Here is an 18,310-nt window from a genome sequence, read left to right as displayed (position 1 = left end):
TGGCTACATACAAAGGAAATGAGTCATAGCTTTCAGTGGAGAGAAACATGTGCATTACCAAAAAAAGGCCACAAGGTGGCAGCAAATAACTACCCATAGAAAAATGCATACGAAATGGATTTAAGAATAATCTATGTAAATTCCATCTACAATAATGAAAATACAGTGGTCCCTCAACATACGATGGTAATCCGTTCCAAATGGACCATCGTTTGTTGAGGGATCCGTGCAATGTAAAGTATAGGACAGTGGTCTACAACCTGCGGACCTCCAGATGTTGCAAAACTACGACACCCAGCATGCCCGGACAGCCAACGGCTGTCCGGGCATGCTGGGTGTTGTAGTTTTGCAACATCTGGAGGTCCGCAGGTTGTAGATCACCGTTAGAGAAAGTTGTACTCGCCTGTCCCCGCCGCTCCGGACCATCACCGCTCATCACCACTGCCCGGGATGTCGCCGTCCATCGCTGTCGCCGCGTCCCCGACGCCCCGGCAAGGCCACAGCAACCGCGCTCTCAGTCGCCACCATCTCGTCGCTATGCACGCCGCTCCTATTGGATGATGGAACGGCGTGCGCAGCGACGTGATGACGACGGAGAGCGCCGACGATGCAGGGGATCCCGAAGAGGACGCGCCGGAGTCCCGAGGACAGGTAAGTGACCATCACCGGAGCTCACGGGGCACCATAAACGGCTATCCGGTTGCAGCTGAAGCAGTCTGCGCTGCCAGATAGCCGTTTATGCGATGGCCCCGACATACAAAAGCATCGTATGTTGATGCTGCCTCTGAGAGTGATCGTATGTTGAAATGATCGTATGTCGGGGCCATCGTAGGTCGAGGGGTCACTGTGTTAACTGTGTAACAGCACCAGCATGTTACTTATAGTGCCACCATATTGTCTCCCATTGAATTACGCTAAAACCTAAGAGGCTGTGAATTGTCTCAGACATCAGTAAAGATGCTGCTGGATGGACAGATAAGGTTCAAATCCCCATCCTATAAATAAAATGACATCCCGGCTGCCTGCACTTTATACACCGAAATCAGCAAATAAAACCATATTTACTAACCCGTGAGGAGCCAAGATATTGGGGGAGATTTATCAAAACCTGTCCAGAGGAAAAGTTGCCCAGTTGCCCATAGCAACCAATCAGAAAGCTTCTTTCATTTTGCAGAGGCCTTGTTAAAAATGAAAGAAGCGATCTGATTGGTTGCTATGGGCAACGCTTCCTCTGGACAGGTTTTGATAAATATCCCCCGTTGTTGGGGGATTCGGCTAAATGCCTAAGAAAAACTAGGGGTGGCTAAAATGATTCTCTACACTGTTTATTGGTGTTACATTTGGCGCAAGTACACAAAAAAAAAAAGTATCAAAGTGACATGCAGCATGATAAATTAGGCACTTTTTTTTTTCATAAAGCCAGACTAGTGACATGAGATTTTGAGCCTAAATGCAAATAGGCGCAAATGATAAATTCAGGACCACTGCAAAAAAATAATAAAAAAGGTAGCCGTAAAGTTCTCTACTACTGATGGAAAATAGAGATGAGCGAACTTAGTGATTTGATTCGTCACAAACTTCTCGGCTCGGCGGTTGCTGACTTTATCCTGCATAAATTAGTTCAGCTTTCAGGTGCTCCGGTGGGCTGGAGACTCTCTCCTAGGACTGTATCCACCTTTTCCAGCCACCGGAGCACCTGAAAGCTGAAATAATTTATGCAGGACAAAGTCAGCAACCGCCGAGCCGAGAAGTTCGTGACTAATCGAATTTACTGTAATTTCGCTCATCCCTAATGGAAAATGTCGACCGCAACAACAACATTGAAAAGATGCTTAAAGAAGGGATGAAAAACACAGGGGGCGCTCCCTGATGAGGGGTATCTGCTGGTGTGTACCCTTCACCACACCCGAGTGAGATACCCACCTTGTCTGACGCTGTGCTGAATTATGCAGCAATCGGCGGGAGTAGGGTGGTTGCGGTTGTTGGCTGCTGCACTCTTACCGGTATCGGACCCCAGTGCAGGTGACCGATAGTAATGAAGGACGGATAAGGCAGAAAACAAAACCTGTTGGTGGAGGCGCTGCACAACTGTGATCATGAAGAGAGGACTCGAGCAGCACAGGACAATAAAACTTTTATTGGTAAAATGGGGACAACGCGTTTCGGCATGCACTCATGCCTTCTTCAGGTCCACCTACAGTACCCAGCGTTTGCTTGGGCTTGGTTCTGTGAAGCTGGATGTGTGTGTCAGTGCTGCTGCTGGTCGGGCAAGACCTCTACATCCAGCTTCACGGAACCAAGCAAACCCTGGGTACTGTAAGTGGACCTCAAGAAGGCATGAGTGCATGCCGAAACGCGTTGTCCCCATTTTACCAATAAAGGTTTTATTGTCCTGTGCTGCTCGAGTCCTCTCTTCATGATCAGTTGTGCAGCGCCTCCACCAAATTGTTTTTTTTTCTGCCTTATCCGTCCCACATTGAAAAGGCACAACTGCTGAACCGCGCCAAAAATATCTGCCCAACATACACTAGAAATGAGATTGGACATTACAGGTGTTCTATATCAGTGATGTCCAGTTGTTGCCAAACTACAACTCCCAGCATGCCTGGACAGCCTTCGGCTGTCCAGGCATACTGGGAGTTGTAGTTTGGCAACAACTGGCCAGCGACAGGTTGGAAACGCTGCTCAATGTGTTTTTTTTTCCCGTCTTTCTCCTTAGGGTTCCCTTACCCATGTAACACCTACCTCTCGAAGAACAACCACCTTAAAGAAAGGTATGTCGCGTATTATTAGTAATTCATCTGATCTGGGGCGCAAGGGTTAATTTGTGTTTATAAAAGGAAGCCGGGTTTATTGATGATATCATAATGCCATAATGTGGACTACATCTCCCATGATGCTCTTAGAGCCATAATGCTGCCAGAGCATTATGGGAGATGTAGTCCACAACATCTGCGGCGCTGAAGGTTTACCTACGCTAGAATATGCCCCCAATGTCTGTTCTGCTCTATTACAGTGTGTATGTCCTGGCTATAGTCTGCATTATGGGTGATTTGTACAGGAATAAGAAAACATGGCGGCTTTTATCTAAAATAAAAAAAGTTTAAAGAAAAACAGTGTCACGTTTGTACACAGGTTGTGCCTGGTATTGCAGCTCCTCTCCCATTCATTAGATCTGAGCTGCGCTATCACACACAGCCTCTTGCACGGAGTGGCGTCATTTCTGTATGAAAGCAGCCATGTTTCTCTGTTCTGTATAAGTTACTTAAAGTGTACATGTCATCAAATATTTTTTTTTTATAGTCAAGTTTATATATATATATATATATATATATATATATATATATATATATATATATATATATATATATATATAATTATATGTATATTTGCAATATACCTCGGTTAAAGGGTACCTTTTAATCTGATATATATATATATATATATTATATATATTATTTTTTTTTTTTTTTATGTATGCAGAATAACTTTCCAATTGCATGTTATTTAAAAAATATGCTTCTATTTAATTTTCCACTTTGAAAAAAATTACCACTAGGGGTCTCCCTACCAGTCCTGGCCGCAAGCTATTTTTATTTTTTTTTTTTATAATTGATTTCAGACTCATGCTGATGTCCTAAATCTCAGACTGCAGCCAGGACACAGACAAGCTCAGCACTGCTCCCTGCCAGGGAAATAAAAAAGGATTGTGGCCAGGCCTTCGGCTGTCAGGGCATGCTGGGAGTTGTAGTTTTGCAACAGCTGGAGGCACCCTGGTTGGGAAACACTGTTAGTCAAACATGGAACGGGTGTTGCAGCCCTGGGCAGTATGAATCCCTTCTGATTGTATAAAAGTCTATTTGTCAGTAGAATCAAGGCACCATCTGCAGTTTTATGCACTTTATTGATTTGTTATTGTCAGGCTCCAGGGACACCTCAGTCATCGGGAAACTGTTTAAGATGGACGACGCAGCCACATCTGACGACGAGGAAGAAAAGGATTATTACTTCTCAGACTTATCCGAAGATGAGCAGTGACCGCTATACCGTGTGTACAGACCATTAAAGGGGTACTCCGGTGGAAAACTTATAATTTTTTTTTTTTTTTTTTTAAATCAACTGGTGCCAGAAAGTTAAATATATTTGTAAATTACTTCTATTAAAAAAATCTTAATCCTTTCAGTACTTATTAGCTGCTGAATACTACATAGGAAATTTTATTTTTGGAACACAATGCTGACGTCTCTGTCCATTTTAGGAACTGTCCAGAGCAGCATATGTTTGCTATGGGGGATTTTCTCCTACTCTGGACAGTTCTTAAAGTGGTCATGATGTCAGCAGAGAGCTCTGTGTTCCAAAAAGAAAATTTCCTCTGCAGTATTCAGCAGCTAATAAGTACTGGAAGGATTAAGATTTTCTTAATAGAAGTAATTTACAAATCTGTAACTTTCTGGCACCAGTTGATTTAAAAAAAAAAAAAAAAATTCCGAGTAACCCTTTAACCCCCACCCACTCTGTTATTGTAAAAAAAAAAAAAGTTTGAAGTTTTCGTAACTTTGCGCCTTTACGATGTTTTGCACCCGAATCAGTGGCAGCTGTTCTTATCGTTCCCCTCCTGTATATAGACCGCCCTCTTTTTAATTGTTCTTGCGCTGGTGTTTGTTCCATCAGACATGATTTTTTAGATTTTGTACATAATATTCCTTTGTATAAAATTTCCTCCTCCAACTCTCTGCTGTGCATCGTCCTGTTGTGTTAAGTAGAAGAAGTGCTCACGATTTTATGCTAATAAAGAATCACCTGTATTTGCCGCCAGAGTCTCGGCATCACGTTCCGGTGTACTATAGAGAAAGGTGCGGCTAAAAACTCATTACCCCTTCTTGGCCGTGATCTTTTATAGTTTTTTTTTAGGATTAGAAGAGTCTGCTCCACACACCCCTCAGTACTATTCAAATGAATGAGGAGGAGCTACAGTACTATAGATGGTGCCATTTCTGATTATGTAAATGTTACCCTTAAAGGGGTACTCCACAGGAAAACTATATATATTTTTTTTTTTTAAATCAACTGGTGCCAGAAAGTTAAACAGATTGTTAATTACTTCTATTAAAAAAATCTTAATCCTTCCAGTACTTATTAGCTGCTGTATGATCCACAGGAAGTTATTTTCTTTTTGACTTTCCTTTCTGTCTGACCGCAGTGCTCTCTGCTGACACCTCTGTCCGTTTTAGGAACTGTCTGGAGCAGGATATGTTTGCTGTGGGGATTTGCTCCTACTCTGGACAGTTCCTAAAATGGACAGAGGTCTCAGCAGAGAGCACTGTGGTCAAACAAAGGAAATTCAAAAAGAAAAGAACTTCCTGTAGAGTATTCAGCAGCTGATAAGTGAAGGAATCAGATTTTTTTATAGAAGTAATTTACAAATCTGTTTAACTTTCTGGCACCAGTTGATTTAAAAAAAAAAAAAAAAAAAAAAAAACTTATCCCCAATTTGCAGGATAGGGGTTACGTTTCAGATTGCGGGAGGTCTGACCGCTGGGGCCCCAACTCTCCCGGGAGTGGCACGTCATAACCCCTGTGTGAAGCGGGGGCCACCACACCCCATCCATATAGCTCTATAGGAGAGCCAAAGGATAGCCAAAATGTGTCTCCCATAGAGAGAGATGGAGGGGGTGAGGCAGTTCCCGCTTTGTGTGGGGATGGTGAGGCGCCGCTCATGGAGAGAGATGAGGCTCTGTATAAGATTGCGGGGGGTCTCAGCGGTCGGACAGGTTGTTCACCACGAGTCTTCGCAGAGTATGCTGAGGGAACGGCTGTATAGCTCACTAAGAGAAGCAGCAGTAGTGGTCATGCAGATTTTCCTAAATATATGCAGTGGTCTCTCAACATACGATGGTAATTCGTTCCAAACGAGCCATCGTTTGTCGAATCCATTGTATGTTGAGGGATTTGTGCAATGTAAAAAATTTAAGTCATACTCGCCTGTCCCCGCCGCTCCCGATGGTGTCTCCGGTCCTCCGCTGGGCTCTCCTGGTCTTCTCCGTTCCTCCGCTGTCTTCTGCAAGGCCTTACTGGGCCTACGTAGCGACGTGATTACGCCGCTGCGTACGCCGTTCCTATTGGATGACGGGACGGCTTGCCCAGCAGCGTATTGACGTCATCGGAGAGGGCCAAGAAGACACCGGAGGACCAGCGCTGGACCCGAAGGGCACCCCGGAGCATCGTGGAGGGGCAAGTAATACTTAGCGCACCACACGGGGAACATTAAGCTGCTATCCGGAAGCAGCTTAAGCATTTTGCGCTGTAGGATAGCACTTAATGCGATGGCCCCGACATAAAAAAGCATCGTATTTAATCATATGTCGGGGGGGGGGGGGGTTACTGTATTTACATTATTAGTAGATTTCAGTCATACTGATAGTATCTCTATAAAGAAAACCTGTCATTTGTTTAAAAAATAAGATTAATTCACTTCATTCATTATTTTTTTTTTTTTATTAAATCAACTGGTGCCAGAAAGTTAAACAGATTTGTAAATTACTTCTATTAAAAAAACTTAATCCTTCCAGTACTTATTAGCTGCTGAGTACTACAGAGGAAATTCTTTTCTTTTTGGAACACAGGGCTCTCTGCTGACATCTCTGTCCATTTTAGGAAATGTCCAGAGCAGCATATGTTTGCTGTGGGGAATTTCTTCTACTCTGCTGACATCTGTCCATTTTAAGAACTGTCCAGAGAGCACTGTGGTCGTAATTCAGCAGAGAGCTCTGTGTTCCAAAAAGAAAAGAATTTCCTCTGTAGTATTCAGCAGCTAATAAGTAATGGAAGGATTAAGATTTTTTAATAGAAGTAATTTACAAATCTGTTTAACTTTCTGGCACCAGTTGATTTAATAAAAAAAAACTAAACAATTACACAGCAGTAATCCATTGTGTGGATGCTTTTATTATAGGACTTAATAGATTTATTTATTTTTATTATTAATAATATATATATATATTTTTATTAACAATTTATTTACATTTTTTGCAATTATAATATAATTGTTAATAAAATATATTTTTATTATATGCTTTTTATTATAATGAAAAAATATATAATTGTTAAAATAATAATGAATATTAACATAATATAATTGTTAATATATTAGCAATGATAGATATGATATTGTTAATTATATTTACATTTTTTTAAATTGTTTATACAAATATTTAAAAAATAATATTTTAACAATATATATTTTTATTTTATTAATTTTTTAAATTACATTTTTTAACAAATACATTTTTTAAATATTTATATAAACAATTTAAAAAATTAAAATAAAATAGATATATCATTCATTATATTTATATCAGTTAATTATATATTTTGTATTAACAATTATATTAAATAATTACGGTATATAATTGCTAATATATTCATTATTATTTAACTATATATTTTATGCTGTTTTTTTTTTTACAATGTGCGAATCTTTCTGATCTGTAGTGTTTGTTGTAATATAGGATATGATTTGCACACAGTTGCAGTGTTACTTAGTGTAAGGTTTATTTACATATAATACAAATAAGAAAACATTATAAAGTGCACAGAGGACTGGGGGGGGGGGCATTGCCTGCAATAACATCCCCTCTGTAGAAAGTTACAAAAATAAACAGACAAGTAAAGAAACAGGCGGTCATGATTTACTCTGCTTGCGTTTGTCGCCGGGCTGCAGCATGCGCGGATCGAACACGTAATGGAGGTAGCGGTAGATTTCTTCGGCCTTCTGCTTGTTGACGTTTCCTTTGCTTACAATCTCCTCTAGTGAGCTGCAAAAGATGGTGGGATTTAGCAAGTAAGTCATCTACATCTTCCTTTGGGACCTACTGGACCTCCAGTTGTTGCAAAACTACAACTCCCAGCATGCCCGGACAGCCAACGGCTGTCCGGGCATGCTGGGAGTTGTAGTTTTGCAACAACTGTAGGGCCACATTACTATTAGATTGTCTGTTGTGGCCTTTCACTGCCATCAGGCATCCTCCACATGTCCCCTATTTACACAGGGAGATGAACGAATACATTTCCAGCTGTCACCATAAATTTCCAGGAGGGATAACGGAGGGAAGGTGCAAGTAGAGATATTCCAGAATCTTGAATTTTTTTGCATTTTCCAGGTGTGGGGAGCTCCCAGACCTGTGTCCTGCCTCCTGCTGACACTAGCTAAAACTGGTTAACTCACTGCAGGCGGGCGAGTATAACCTGCCAGGGAGGAGCAGACTTTTTATTTCCTAGTGTCAGCGCCTCCTAGTGGCAAGAGCATATATCCATCAGTATAGGTGTCCCTCAATGAAGAGCGACCGAGAAATTAAAGGGGTTCTCCGGTGCTTAAACATCTTATCCCCTATCCAAAGGATAGGGGATAAGATGCCTGATCGCGGGAGTCCCGCCGCTGGGGACCCCCGGGATCATGCACGCGGCACCCCGTTTGTAATCAGTCCCCGGAGCATGTTCGCTCCGGGACTGATTACCGGCGACTACAGGGCGGGTGGCGTGTGACGTCACGCTCCACCCCGCAATGCAAGCCTACGGGAGGGGGTGTGACAGGTATCACGCCCCCTCCCGTAGGCTTGCATTGAGGGGCGGAGCGTGACGTCACACGCCGCCCGCCCTGTAGTCGCCGGTAATCAGTCCCAGAGCGAACACGCTCCGGGGACTGATTATAAACAGGGTGCCCGGGGGTCCCGCGATCAGGCATCTTATCCTTTGGATAGGGGATAAGATGTTTAAGCACCGGAGAACCCCTTTAAGTTTTATAACCATAAACTCTCTGACCTGTTTGCCATCTGTCGGACAGACGTGAAGTGGTGACACAGGTTGAGGGCGGTGATGTAGCTGACGTTGGGGATGGACAGATAGAAGTTGAGCGCCTCCTGCTGGTGGCCTGACACCTGTGTGGGGACACTTATCGCTGTGTTCTTTCTCTGCTCCAGGGCTGTCAGCTCTTTCAGCAGCCGCGCGGTCTCCTCCTGGTCGGAGCTGAACAGGACCTGGACCCCGGCGCTAATCAGAGACGACAACGTGGTGTCATAATACCGAGTCCTCTGGAACAACCGCGATGTTTCCCCTGAAAAAAAAAAAAATCAGACATGTCAGACTTTATGAGGACAGGACAACGAGATAGTGCAACCATTGCTGCAGAGGTGGGATATGTATACAGGGATTAGCTGTAAACTTTGGGGAACCTAGTATCAAGTGTTTAACTACACTGCCTCCGCAGGACAACTGAAGTATTACACACTGCGCATTTAAAGGGGTACTCCACTGGAAAACTTTTTTTTTTTTTTTTAAACAACTGGTGCCAGAAAATTAAATAGATTTGTAAATGACTTCTATTAAAAAAATCTTAATCCTTCCAGTACTTATCAGCTGCTGTATACTACAGGGAATTTTTTTAAATTTCCTTTCTGTCTGATCACAGTTTTCTCTGCTGACACCTCTGTCCATGTCAGGAACTTTCCAGAGCAGCATAGGTTTGCTATGGGGATTTGCTCCTACTCTGGACAGTTCCTAAAATGGACAGAGGTGTCAGACAGAAAGGAAATTCAAAAAGAAAAGAACTTCCTTTGTAGTATACAGTAGCTGAGAAGTACCGCATGTCGGCTACTAGTGGTTGCCCCCAGCTAGAATTAGCAGGGGGCTCCCAGGTATGGTCGATGACTAACATTGGAGAAATCTTCGATGTCCGTCATTACGGGCAGATGTCAAATGCTGATAGCAACAGGCATCTCCCATGTATGACGTACGTGTAGGTCATGGTTCGGGAGGGGTTAAACCACGTCCCCCGAAATTATCAGCGTAAAGATTCACTCAGCCGAAAATGCCGAAAGGGGCATTTATGGCTGATAATTTTCGACAGTCGAAATTTCAGTGCATATCCATAAGCAACCATCAGCACTGCATATGTTTTGGACTACATCTCCCATGATGCTTTGCCAGCATTTTGGCTGTAGGAGCATCACGGGTGATGTAGTCCAAAATGTCTGCAATGCCGAAGGTTGCCCCTTATCTGTTCTAGTATCGAAAGTTATACAGATATGTAAATCACTTCTATATAAAAATCTTAATCCTTCCAGTACTTATCAGCTGCTGTATGCTCCAGAGGAAGTTGTGTAGTTCTTTCCTGTCTGACTACAGTGCTCTCTGCTGACACCTCTGTCTGTGTCAGGAACTGTCCAGAGCAGGAGAGGTTATGGGAATTTATTCCTGCTGGGGACAGTTCCTGACAAAGACAAGAGATGGCAGCAGAGAGCACTGTGGTCAGACAGGAAAGAACTACACAACTTCCTAAGGAGCATACAGCAGCTGATAAGTACTAGAAAGATTTAGATTTTTATATAGAAATAATTGACAAACCTGTTTCACTTTCTGGCTCCAGCTGATCGACCCTTCCTCCTCCCAGAATACCCCTTTAAGCTTGACCATAAAGAACATACCTGGTTTCACCCTGTCCTTCTCCACAATCAGACAGATCCGCTCGAAGGTGCTGTGCAGGTGCTGGATCCGCTCCACCAGTTTGTTCCTATTTGCGTTGTTAGAAAATTCTGACTGTGATTTCCTTTCTATGGCCAAGCGGTTACTGACGATATAGTCGCATCCGCCCAGCGAGCAGATGTCCACCCTGACCCCGTGAGTGGTCCTCAGATAAGTGATAACCTCAGGGCCGGAGGAGATCTCTCTGCTGTCCGCGAGGATACACAGTGCTGCGGACACAGGGCTCTTCACCACAGAGTCACAGATTGAAGGCGGCCATGATAATTTTCTGTTCCCATCGTCCAGCTGTGAAGAAAGAGAAGATCATATGATGAACACAAGTACACAAGCTTTTCCTTATTGGGTCAGTCCCCATGCCTCAGGCGGAGTACCCCTTTAATATATCCTGACCCTTGACAAACAAAAAAAATGAGCTATAATACCAGACACCACCTGTAAGGGATTTTTAAAGGGGTCCTCCAAAGGAAAAAAATATTTTCAAATCTACTGGTGCCAGAAAGTTAAAACAGATTTATAAATTATTTCTATATAAAAATCGTAATCCTTCCAGTACTTATCAGCTGCTGTATGCTCCAGAGGAAGTTGTGTAGTTCTTGCCAGTCTGACCACAGTGCTCTCTGCTGCCACCTCTGTCCATGTCAGGAACGGTCCCCATAGTAAACCTCTCCTGCTCTGGACAGTTCCTGACACAGACAGAGGTGTCAGCAGAGAGCACTGTGGTCAGACTGGAAAGAACTACACAACTTCCTCTGTATTATACAACAGCTGATAAGTACTGGAAGGATTAAGATTTTTTTATGGAAATCATTTACAAATCTGTTTAACTTTCTGGCACTATTTGATTTCAATATTTTTTTTTTTAACTCCAGAGTACCCCTTTAACTACTGTGTGGCAGCTAAGTGTATTACTTGTCTTTGAATCAATCAGTAGTGCTACAAAAAAACCATACACACTAGAGCAAGGTTTTACAACCAGAGTGCCTCCAGCTGTTGCAAATCCCCAACTCCCAGCATGTCCGGACAGCAAAAATCTATCCAGACATGCTGGGAGTTGTGGTTTTGCAACAGCTGGAGGAACTCTGGTTGGGAAACACTGGACTAGAGAGATGCTTTTCTCCATTCAAAACCAAGATGTCCCATCAAATCACATTCCTTAAAGGGGTACCCCGGTGGAAAACTTTTTTTTTTTTTTTTTAAACAACTGGTGCCTGAAAATTAAAACAGATTTGTAAATTACTTCCATTAAAAAATCTTAATCCTTCCAATACTTATTAGCGGCTGTATACTACAGAGGAAATTCTTTTCTTTTTGGATTTCTTTTCTGTCTGTCCACTGCTCTGGACAGTTCCTGACATGGACAGAGGTGTCAGTAGAGAGCATTGTGGTTGTGACAGAAAAGAAATCCAAAAATAAAAATTTCCTCTGTAGTATACAGCCGCTAATAAGTACTGGAAGGATTAAGATTTTTTCAACAGAAATAATTTACAAATCTGTATAACTTTCTGGCACCAGTTGATAAAATAAAAAGTTTTCCACCGGAGTACCCCTTTAAGGCAGCTCAGAACCCACTGGAATACCACTCACAAGCTGTGGACAAGTGTGGCCACGTATTTGTAAATTGACCACAAATGCCAGTAATTCAAGTGATTCCATTTCTCCAGCTGCTGCAAAACTACAACTCCCAGCATGCCCGGACAGCCTTTGGTTCGGAAACACTGACTTTACATCAGTTCTGAGACTTATTTGTAATGATGATGGATCCTTCTAAAATGTGGGTCAATATTAGAGAGATCAACGAAGACAAAAGGTTCAATTATTTTGATGCGATGTCCTGTATATCGATCATTATAATTAGAGATGAGCGAACTTACAGTAAATTCGATTCGTCACGAACTTCTCAGCTCGGCAGTTGATGACTTATCCTGCATAAATTAGTTCAGCTTTCAGGTGCTCCGGTGGGCTGGAAAAGGTGGATACAGTCCTAGGAAAGAGTCTCCTAGGACTGTATCCACCTTTTCCAGCCCCGGGAGCACCTGAAGGCTGAACTAATTTATGCAGGATAAGTCAGCAACTGCCGAGCCGAGAAGTTCGTGACGAATCGAATTTACTGTAAGTTCGCTCATCTCTAATTATAATCAAAATAATTGAGATAAAATATAATGTAATTTATATAATAAATAAAATAAAAATAATAAATATTCTATTATATATATATAATACATTTTTATACATAATTAATATAATATAATATGACTATTGAGGACACGCACCTTCCCCGGAGAGCGGATAATCCCATTTGATGTTCCTGGTCTGACTTCTGGCTGAAAGTCCAGCTCGTTGGACAGAGAAACCTGGAGATCCAGCCTCATCTGGCAGCGGTCCCTTAAAGTAACATCAAACACGTTCTTCTTGTCAGGTCCGGAACCTTTGTCATTTACTGGGGGTTTGTTGGAAGGCGGTACGGACACCTTGGCTGAAGTCTGAGGTGGAGATTTGACCTTTGCTCCCGATTCCTCCTCACTAGAGTCATCGTGGATGATGATGCGTCTTTTCTTCTTCATTGGCTGCTCCTTGGCTTTTTCGGCACCTTTGAGCTTCAGCCGGCGTCGCGTGCGATATTGTTTTCTCCCTCCGACATAGCTGTCCTCCTGGAGGAGGTTGAGATCGGCCTGAACTTCCTCCTCAGAGCTGGACTTTCCTTCTTCCTCCTCTTCATCATCATCTTCTTCTTCAACACAGAAACTGTCCTCCATGTAGCTCTCGTCTTGTTCTGGAATCTACGGTCAACACAAGAGAAAAACATGGTATGAAGTCTACCGGATCGGCAGACGCAATTGATTGGTGCCTGTTAGCAGCCATTTACCACTGGATGATCATCATCAGGAGAGAGTTTGCTGTAAACTATTAATCATCGCACTTTGTATCCTGTCAGGAATTGTAGTTATAACTCGAATTATGGTTACAGTTGAATGAGCTTGACAGAAGTGTTTAGTTTGCCACAAACCGACAGTAAAAAGGGTTAAGCTGCGCTGCTGGAGAGTGCAACTTAATTCTTCTGTCACAGTAAACCAGGGAATCCTCTGGTTTAATATGATATCTTACCGGGCTGACCCATGCGCCGGCCCAGCAAGGAAGGAGGTAATTAGTGCTACGGAGCAGTGCTCGTTAACTCCTCGGAGGAATATATATTAAAAAAGCCATCTATTTGTCTGTTTAATCTATACAATGAAGAGAGTGACACTTACCATTAAGTCGCTGGTCTGGGCCTCTAGGGATGACGTCATGGGGTTGGGGTTACACAAGAAGAGGCCCCGACCAGCGACTAGATGGTAAGTATCACTCTCTTCACTGTATACATTTTACAGACACTCTCCATCCAGTCCAACTCTCACATTTTTACACACACACACGCACGCACGCACGCACGCACGCACACACGCACACACGCCTTGTACCAACCTGGGAGAAGATAGCCATACTGTGCCTCTTGTGCACCATCTTAAACCTATTTCCAACAGCGGGACTGCGTACAGACTTCAGGTATACGCCATGCATCTCCGAGTCTAAAAGGGAAAGAAAAAAAGTTAAAGTTTCTTCAGGCACAATAACCTAAAGAGAAGAAAATACAGAGAAGGTCCAGAGAAGATGCGAAGGTCCATCTCCTGGAATCGGTATATTAATCTTTATACCAGTGTTTACCAACCAGTGTGCCTCCAGCTGTTGCAAAACTACAACTCCCAGCATGCCCGGACAGCCGTTGGCTGTCCGGGCATGCTGGGAGTTGTAGTTTTGCAACAGCTGGAGGCACCTTGGTTGGGAAACACTGCTCTTACCATTTAAGCCCTGAGAAAGCTGAGTGTTGTCGTTCAGGAACCCCACGAGCGATGTGTCCTGCTCGTCCTCGGAACCAACGTCCTCATCGGACGACACAAATTCGGCTTCTTCTGCGGACAGCTCGGCCTCATCGTCCAAGAACCCTCTGGCTGCACTCTGCAAGAAGGGAAAAAAATGGAAGCTTAGCATGTGACCTATACATTACACAAATAAAAGCTAGTGCAAGAAGTGTAATATGGAGGTGTAAGGATCTATGATGCTGGTATCCGGGGGCACTGGACCAGTCGTAATATGGTGGACGTAATATATAGTCTATATTACAAGCGAGCCCCAGCCGGACCACAGGTCCAGTGCCCTGAGCTGACATTCTCCTCGGAGGGCCCCCGTGTCTTCTGTGCTTCCGTCTTCCCAGACAAGCAGCTGGTTGCAGGACCTTCCTGCTCAACCAATCACTTAGCGGTGTCCTGCCACGGCCAGTGATCCTGCAGCCAGCTGCTTGTCCGGGAGAAAGGAAGCACTCAGAGGAGAACAGGATCTGCGACAGACCTACGGGGAAACAGGACTAGGTAAGTATCAGATTAGGTCACCCCCACCTCAGCACTATAGCAAGGGGAGATGGTCATGAAATGGGGAGGTAAGACATGAAATGTGGGGGAGGTGGATATGAAAAGGGGGGGGGGGGTTCGGTCATGAAATGGGGGGTAATCGGTCATGAAATGGGAGGGATTGGGCTTGAAATGGTGTATGGGGGGGAGGGGTCAGTCATGAAGTGGAGGAGGGATTGTCATGAAATGGTGGAGGAATTGGTCATGAAAGGGGGGGGGGATGAAAAATGAAATTGGGAGAGAAGACATTAACTTGGGCGTAAGACATGCAATGTGGGAATGGGAGATCACACAAGAAATGGGCAAACTGGACATGAAATGGGGAGGGGGGGGGGGGGGAGAGGGAAATCCCCATTTGTTTGTTACATCAGAATTGCATATCGAAGTCGCAACATTTATCTCCAAAATTGTAATATGACATTTTCCCCAAATCGTGCAGCCCTGAACTACACTGAAGTGAAGATCCTTCCATAAACCTACAAGTCTCAATGGTCCAAGCTAGAAGGCCCCTGGGCTCCAAGGTATCCCCAACTTACATGTCTCATACTGGTGAAATGGGGGGGGGAGATCGGTCCCGAAATGAGCGGGAAGATCGGTCACGAAATGAGGGGGGGAGATCGGTCACGAAATGAGGGGGGGAGATCGGTCACAAAATGGGGGAATCTGTCACGAAATGAGGGTGGAGATGGGTCACGAAATGAGGGTGGAGATCGGTCACAAAATGAGGGTGGAGATCGGTCATGAAATGGGGGAATCGGTCACGAAATGAGGGTGGAGATCGGTCATGAAATGGGGGTCGTTCATGAAATATTGGGGGGGGTCGGTCATTAAGTGGGAGGAGTTGGTCATGAAATTGGGGGGGTGAGACATGAAATTGGGACCCTGAGGGGCCCTGAAAGGACAAGGATGCCAAGTGTGATTACTACCCCTACACATACGGCCCCATAACTGAGCAGTTCCCAAGGTCATTGACTGATCCTTATCAGATGGAAGGAGGACTCAACTACAAAGTGATCTACTTGCGGCCTTCTTGTCAAAACCCATTACCGTCATGTAACGCTCCAGTCACTGAGCTGGAAGATCCATTACTTCACCTTCACTAAGCAAAGTGCACGCGGAGAATGCAGAAAACCAGATCTTTACTTTATAGGAACAGTTTGCGGTCAGGGATCACACTGGACCTGATTCCTATCTAAGACACAATATATAAGCCTCATTGCCCTAAATACTGCAGCTCATCCATTAGATATAAACAGAGCACTAAGCAAAGAGACGGCGTTCTTTAACTCTTGTGCCATTTGGAAAAGGTTTCCAATTTTGACAAAATTATATATAAAAAAATAATAATAATAATAATAATAAGGATTCTTATGGGTTAGGTGTAATGCTTTGTTTCTCCAGAGGTGGCACTGCTGAGAATGTGAACATTTGTTGCTGGGTTTTCTGCCTAATAATCTATACCAGGGGCTTCCAAAAACTGTTTACCTCCAGCTGTTGCAAAACTACCACTCCCAGCATGCCCGGACAGCCAACGGCTGTCCGGGCATGCTGGGAGTTGTAGTTTTGCAACAGCTGGAGGTCCACAGCTTGGAGAACACTGATCTTTGCCATCTAAAAATGTTAAATATTTCATAATTTAGCACAGGATTTTTCTTTTTAGTGCTGTAATACCAAAAACAAACTATGGACAAAAGTGGTGCTGTTTTTGAAAAAATTTAATTAAAATTAAAAAAAATTTTTATAACCACAAACAATGTCTTCCATGTCGCTGCATGTACAAACCTTCATCTTCTTGTGTTCGGGTCCCCTCACTTTGTCCTGTTTTCGGCTATTCTGGGCTTTTCCCATGTGATGATTCGGCGCTTGCTGAAAGTTTTCATCGTCTGAGTCCGGCTGAAAAAGTAATGATGGAATAAGAAATTTTAAGAGCTATTTTGGAGAGTTTTCGTTTTTAAATTTGACTGTGCTCGGGGCTCCCCCACTACGTCTGCTTTGTCCGTGTTGCACAAGGACCTTTTTGCTCAGCCGGTCAATGATCGCAGCCCCTGATTGGCTGAGCGGTAAGGTCACAGACAAGTGCACAGCGTGGGCACTGCAGGGGTGTGAGGGGGCATGTGTAGTTTTTTTTTAAAATGTATCTGTGCCCTGAGCACAAAGCCTGAAAATCATAATATATTTGAAGCTTCAAGTGCAAAGATAACAGTAACTTTGTCAACTCTAACTCAGCCGGCCCCTAGTCAACTCTCCCCAGCCGGCCCCTAGTCAACTCTCCCCAGCCGGCCCCTAGTCAAGCCTCCCCAGCCGGCCCCTAGTCAAGCCTCCCCAGCCGGCCCCTAGTCAAGCCTCCCCAGCCGGCCCCTAGTCAAACCTCCCCAGCCGGCCCCTAGTCAAACCTCCCCAGCCGGCCCCTAGTCAAGCCTCCCCAGCCGGCCCCTAGTCAAGCCTCCCCAGCCGGCCCCTAGTCAAGCCTCCCCAGCCGGCCCCTAGTCAAGCCTCCCCAGCCGGCCCCTAGTCAAGCCTCCCCAGCCGGGCCCCTAGTCAAACCTCCCCAGCCGGCCCCTAGTCAAGCCTCCCCAGCCGGCCCCTAGTCAAGCCTCCCCAGCCGGCCCCTAGTCAAACCTCCCCAGCCGGCCCCTAGTCAAACCTCCCCAGCCGGCCCCTAGTCAAACCTCCCCAGCCGGCCCCTAGTCAAACCTCCCCAGCCGGCCCCTAGTCAAACCTCCCCAGCCGGCCCCTAGTCAAACCTCCCCAGCCGGCCCCTAGTCAAACCTCCCCAGCCGGCCCCTAGTCAAGCCTCCCCAGCCGGCCCCTAGTCAAGCCTCCCCAGCCGGCCCCTAGTCAAGCCTCCCCAGCCGGCCCCTAGTCAAGCCTCCCCAGCCGGCCCCTAGTCAAACCTCCCCAGCCGGCCCCTAGTCAAACCTCCCCAGCCGGCCCCTAGTCAAGCCTCCCCAGCCGGCCCCTAGTCAAGCCTCCCCAGCCGGCCCCTAGTCAAGCCTCCCCAGCCGGCCCCTAGTCAAACCTCCCCAGCCGGCCCCTAGTCAAACCTCCCCAGCCGGCCCCTAGTCAAGCCTCCCCAGCCGGCCCCTAGTCAAGCCTCCCCAGCCGGCCCCTAGTCAACTCTAACTCAGCCGGCCCCTAGTCAACTCTAACTCAGCCGGCCCCTAGTCAACTCTAACTCAGCCGGCCCCTAGTCAACTCTAACTCAGCCGGCCCCTAGTCAAGCCTCCCCTGCTGGCCCCTAGTCAAGCCTCCCCAGGCGGCCCCTAGTCAAGCCTCCCCAGGCGGCCCCTAGTCAAACCTCCCCAGCCACCCTGTGGCAAATAAGTGGCTTGTTT

General features: G+C 45.1%; 2 protein-coding genes across 3 annotated transcripts in view; one reads left to right on the top strand and one right to left on the bottom strand.

Moving 5' to 3' along the window:
* Positions 1–4,124, top strand: part of MIS18BP1 (MIS18 binding protein 1) — a 40,537-nt gene extending 36,413 nt beyond the window's left edge. For both annotated transcript variants that reach the window (XM_056546754.1, XM_056546753.1), the window contains exons 16-17: positions 2,720–2,774; positions 3,923–4,124. In XM_056546754.1, the coding sequence (XP_056402729.1) occupies positions 2,720–2,774; positions 3,923–4,038 (171 nt within the window). In that variant the 3' untranslated portion in view covers positions 4,039–4,124. The remainder of the gene's footprint in view (positions 1–2,719; positions 2,775–3,922) is intronic.
* Positions 4,125–7,458: 3,334 nt separating this feature from the next.
* The window catches only part of FANCM (FA complementation group M), a 120,185-nt gene continuing 109,333 nt past the window's right edge, over positions 7,459–18,310 (bottom strand). The window contains exons 17-23 of the mRNA XM_056546749.1: positions 16,758–16,868; positions 14,370–14,526; positions 13,996–14,099; positions 12,807–13,313; positions 10,479–10,821; positions 8,818–9,109; positions 7,459–7,814 (exon numbers count right to left, since the gene is read on the bottom strand). Coding sequence (XP_056402724.1) covers positions 7,682–7,814; positions 8,818–9,109; positions 10,479–10,821; positions 12,807–13,313; positions 13,996–14,099; positions 14,370–14,526; positions 16,758–16,868 — 1,647 coding nt within the window. The 3' untranslated portion in view covers positions 7,459–7,681. The remainder of the gene's footprint in view (positions 7,815–8,817; positions 9,110–10,478; positions 10,822–12,806; positions 13,314–13,995; positions 14,100–14,369; positions 14,527–16,757; positions 16,869–18,310) is intronic.

The sequence above is a fragment of the Hyla sarda genome, chromosome 11 (genome assembly GCF_029499605.1).
Source record: "Hyla sarda isolate aHylSar1 chromosome 11, aHylSar1.hap1, whole genome shotgun sequence".
Lineage (NCBI taxonomy): Eukaryota > Metazoa > Chordata > Amphibia > Anura > Hylidae > Hyla > Hyla sarda.
This window is presented reverse-complemented; position numbering and strand designations above follow the sequence as displayed.